Source organism: Pyrus communis, chromosome 11 (assembly GCF_041283825.1).
Source record: "Pyrus communis isolate YQ-2024b chromosome 11, ASM4128382v1, whole genome shotgun sequence".
In the NCBI taxonomy this organism is placed as follows: Eukaryota; Viridiplantae; Streptophyta; class Magnoliopsida; order Rosales; family Rosaceae; genus Pyrus; species Pyrus communis.
Genome location: NC_142575.1, coordinates 13,779,634 through 13,784,453, shown reverse-complemented (window position 1 = coordinate 13,784,453; position 4,820 = coordinate 13,779,634). Strand labels below are relative to the sequence as shown.

The window sequence follows — 4,820 nt, the reverse complement described above, 5'->3', positions numbered from 1 at the left end:
ACAAATGTCAAGCTTCCTCTTTGTAGCCTGTTAAGTGCAAAAACCACAAAACTAGTAAACAAAGTCGTCGCTCTGAAATTCAAATTTGAGCAATAAGGCATACATATAGTAAAGGTGCTCATCAATAAAGCAAAAGAGCGACCACAACTACAAAAACTTTCATTTCAAAGAGAAAGAGCGGTCACAACCAAGAGGGATCTCCTTGATAGAGCAAGAGAGCGACCGCTACAAGAAATAAGAAGGAACAAAGGAAGAAATAACGATTAGGTGAAATTCCCTTATATTCTAGAATCAAATCCCTGCATGCAAACTAAGTGTGCACCTTTAATAAACATACAAGAATAAGTTCTCTATAAAGCAGATAAGTAAATCGCATACATGTTTTACGAAACAATAACTGGATGTAATCAATTTATATAAAATATATGATCATGGCTTCGAATTCACTCTAGCTAAAAAGAAACTTAGTTACACATGTTCATCATAATTGAAAAGCAATCTAAAATAAACATTGAAACTTAAAACAAAGATAGAAAGAACTTTGAAAATTCCAGCAACTTCAATGGATGAATGGTAGGCATGGCACACTGTAAATCTCTGCAGGAATTTCATATATATAGGGGAAAATGGCTGAATCCAAGGAGGAAAGGGTTATGGCATTTTGAATTATTTTAGGACTCTAAAAATCAGGTAGAAAGTCTTGGAATGTGATTAGGATTCCTCCTTGCAGTTGGAGATAAGATAAGATAAGATAAGATAAGGTTGAATAAGATAAAATAAGATAATGTTCCTCTCCAACTAGGATTCCTCTTTCTTGTCTAATTCCTTGCCTTCCAAGCCTCAACTTTAATTTCTCCATATTTTAGCACATATCTAGCACCATTTAAATACCAAAAACGTTCAGCCCATATGCTATCCACGCTTGCTATCCAATCCAAGTCCAAAACTGCTCCAAATTGCTCCATTTAGCTATTTATTGTCATCTTTACCAACTGGGCCTACAATAATACGAAAATAACATAAGTTACCAAAATACATGGAAATTAACTAAATAAATGCAAAGAAATAAGATAACAAAGTCGCATAAATATGCTCATATCAAGTAGAAAAGCTGTTTATGGTTAAAACCTAAATTTTCCAGATTTTTTTTCTTTTTTTTTTGGTTTTAACCCAGAAGTTGGAGATGGTCTAAGGATGAAAGTACTCTTATGAAATTTTTTTCAAAATTAAGAAAGAAAAATTTGATATTACATTTTTTTTGAGAAAAATGTTCTTAAAGCCACTCAGTACTACGGTTTGGTGATATTTCTCTTTGCTTAAAAGTGAGAAGGTCTCAAATCTCGTGGATGGCGAATTCAATACCAAACTTGGCTGTCCATTATGTGGCTTAGCCGAACTCACCCTTCCCCTAGTGTAAATACATCGATGTACTAAAAAAAAAAAAAACAAAACAAAAAAAAACAAAGATGCATACAGCGCATGTTAGTGCTTCTCTTAAAGCAATTCCACCCCTAAAAAATGAGTTGGTCCAAAGTCCATTTAATCCACCCAAATGAATAGTAATTGACTACAATAAATAGCATTTGGCCAATTGCATCTCCACCTCTAAAAAATGAGCTGGGCAAGAGTCTAGTCAATTCGTATTAAAATATTATTAAATTTTTTTATAAAATAATAAAAAAATAATTTTATTTTAATTTTGGATAGAATTTTTAATCAATCTTGTTACGCTACGTGTCATTTCCTGAAAGTACGACTTTTGTGAAAGATGGTTAGGTATTTATATAAAAAAAAAAAATTGTCGAATTTTTTGGTAGTTTTAAACATTTTTTACAATTTTTTTTTTCATTGCAGGAATGCGCTCCCACGCTCGCGTATATCCAACGCGCCAATCGCAAAAAAGAACTCAACCCATGGCTAACGTCAACATAACGTTAGATGGGTCGATTCCTCTCTTAGTTCATTCTACGCCGGTCTAGAAGATGGGGTGGACTTTGGGCCGGCCTATTTTAGGGGTGGAGTGGGTTTTGGGACTATTTGCTCTTGAAAACCCTACCAAGCCCGAACTCTATTTCTTTGCGCTTCTTATCAAAACCCTAACTCTACATCTCCGTCCGACGGCTGTCTCTTGCTCCACATTGACTCCAGAGCCCTGCAACCCCTGCGAATCCTGCGACCCTCATCGCCATGGTAATTTTCTCTCTCTTCCGAGCCCCAAAGTCTCTTCATTTCCCTTCTAATGCTTACAAAAAACCTGAATGCAACATTTTTGGTCTTCGAATTTTGTAGACTGGTCGCTTAATTTCTTGTACTTGTTGTTCTTACAGGCTCCCAAGAAGGATAAGGCTCCTCCACCATCCTCAAAGCCTGCCAAGTCTGGCGGAGGCAAGCAGAAGAAGAAGGTCTCTTTGTATTTCCTACCCAGAATCCGTTTCTCTAATATTTGGGGCATTTGTTTGATTGTTTGGGCTACAGTACATGAGTTGTTTTTCTCTCATTGATTTTTGTGTGTGAAAATGTGAGGAATTTCTCATTTTTTTAAAACTTTGATGGATTAACAGAAGTGGAGCAAGGGAAAGCAAAAGGAGAAGGTGAACAACATGGTTTTGTTTGATCAGGGGACTTACGACAAGCTGCTTTCCGAAGTTCCGAAGTACAAGCTCATTACTCCTTCCATCTTGTCTGACAGACTAAGGGTATGATTCCGAGTCCGACTTCAATTTTCTTCTGTATGGTCGTTTTCATAGGGAGTTGTTAGTCTGTATAAATGTCCCTTATTTTGGAAGTCTAAGTATATGTTTGAGTTACATAATGGTTATCTAATATTAATTGTCATAATGGATTTATAGTTTTTGGGTAAACCTATTGACGAAAACTTACTGCGGGCATTGATGAAGTGATTGAAGTGATCTATGATCTTTACAAGTTCATTCTTTTATCTCTTTGGCACACTGTATCTATCTACTTACACTTATTGCATATTTGGTATACTCTTTGTTAGTTCTGTTTTTTTAAACGATTGTAGGTTTTCAATGTAATCAAATTTCAACTTTGTAAAAGGGTTTGTTCCAAATTGTTGTTTTCACCCTGTTCTATTTAAAGGCATGATTGATTTCTCACTAAATACACATAATGGATGTAAATTTGTTTCAATTGTTGATGTGCCTCGCTTCTATTCACAATCATGATTCACATTTTTACATGTCAAACAATACCTGCGCAATTACTCAATATAATTGGATAGTTATGTTGTGTTTGTTATTAGCTTAAAGTCTGTCTTAGGCAAACTGTAATTTGTGCTGCTTATTGAGGTTAATTATCCCCTTGGTCTTATGACTTCTGTTGTTCTTTCCTGCATACTTGCTCTCTGCTAGAATCAATTAGGAAAGTTTTGTAACTGATTGTTTCTTAAAATACCCGACACCAGTAAATTCTAAGCTTTAAACTATCAGGCTTGATTTGGGCTGTCATGATTAAACTATCACGTTGCAGTATATCAGTTTTCCTTTTCAGTGCTTAAGCAGCTCCTCACCCTTTTCCATACCTCATACTCTCCAATTTTCTATTCTTCCTGTGCTAGGATTTTCTTTTTGTTTTTCAACATCTCTCGACTTTTGGACTGTTTATTTCACACTTTGGTTGGTAGGGTTCTGTTTTCTTTCAAATCTGGGGACTGATGGAAAGCGTTATAATTCAGTTCATTGCATTTATGATTCTTTTCTTCTCACTTTTCATCACATCATATCACATCATATCTGTTATTATTACTGATTGTCAACAGAGAAACTTGTATACATATATTCTCCCATGTTGTACTCAAATTGTAGTTGAGGATCATCATGGGGGCATAAACGTGTATGGTGATTAAAATTCAAATGCTTCGTATGCATGCAGCATACATAGGCACTTGTTAAAGTAAAAATATAATTTTTTTGTACTGTCCCAACGATTGTTCCTGAGAACCATCCCATCATGCTTAAACTCCACATGTAGCTTTTATAATGATATTAGATTACAAATGTAGGTTTAATTTCTCTACATATATTGCATTGTGTTTTCAGTTGCTGATTATATAACAATTTGCACGTCTTTAACCTATTGGTCGATGAAGTGGTCGTTAACTTTAGCCGATGCTAAAGTAACTGAAGTTTATTTCTTTTTTCTTGTTTTTTCAGATTAATGGATCATTGGCTCGCCGTGCAATTAAGGATTTGATGGCAAGGGGTTCCATTAGGCTGATAGCTGCTCATGCTAGCCAGCAGATATACACCAGAGCCACCAATACTTAAACGGGAAAGATGTTAGTTTTCGGTCATGGAGGCACAAGTATTCACCTTTTTTGTGATGTTAGGGAAAACTATTGTCTTTTTCATTTTGTATGATGACTATATCCGTCGTTTTATTTTTCCATTATTTTCGACAGTTTATTTTATGCAACTGATAATGTATTGTGCTGTAACTTTGCCCTCTTTTGGTCGTGGATTTTATTCGAACAAAGGTTTTGCCGTGTTATTTGTCGACTCTGTTTGTCTTTGCATCCTTTGTTTTGCCCTGTCCATGGCTCGAAACCTATTCTCTGACCAGGAGAAAAACTTGGGCGTGTAGCCGCAGGGTTTTGATTAAGTTGTAGGTATAAATTGTAAACTAACATGGTTGAGCATTATGGTATGAGAACGCCACCACTATGACGCCTCGTGCTCAATGACGAAAATCTTGGGTTGAGAAAGATGTAGGATTTCTGTGGGGTTTACATTTATTAGGAGCCCTATTGATTAAGGATACAAGATAGGAAGTAATAGATGTTATCCCGAATTATTTGA

General features: G+C 35.6%; 1 protein-coding gene across 1 annotated transcript; it reads left to right on the top strand.

The window, feature by feature from the left end:
- The first annotated feature begins 2,012 nt into the window (after positions 1-2,012).
- On the top strand, positions 2,013-4,512 carry LOC137742788 (small ribosomal subunit protein eS25). The gene is made up of 4 exons (XM_068482740.2): positions 2,013-2,190; positions 2,328-2,402; positions 2,562-2,696; positions 4,176-4,512. The coding sequence occupies exons 1-4, from the start codon at positions 2,188-2,190 to the stop codon at positions 4,287-4,289; spliced, it is 327 nt and encodes a 108-aa protein (XP_068338841.2). The 5' UTR covers positions 2,013-2,187; the 3' UTR covers positions 4,290-4,512.
- Positions 4,513-4,820: the final 308 nt, after the last annotated feature.

Excerpts from the sequence above, each read along its gene's own strand:
- LOC137742788 (XM_068482740.2), top strand. Across the intron at positions 2,403-2,561 it reads GAGGCAAGCAGAAGAAGAAG|AAGTGGAGCAAGGGAAAGCA; the intron begins GTCTCTTTGTAT and ends ATGGATTAACAG. Across the intron at positions 2,697-4,175 it reads TCTTGTCTGACAGACTAAGG|ATTAATGGATCATTGGCTCG; the intron begins GTATGATTCCGA and ends TTGTTTTTTCAG.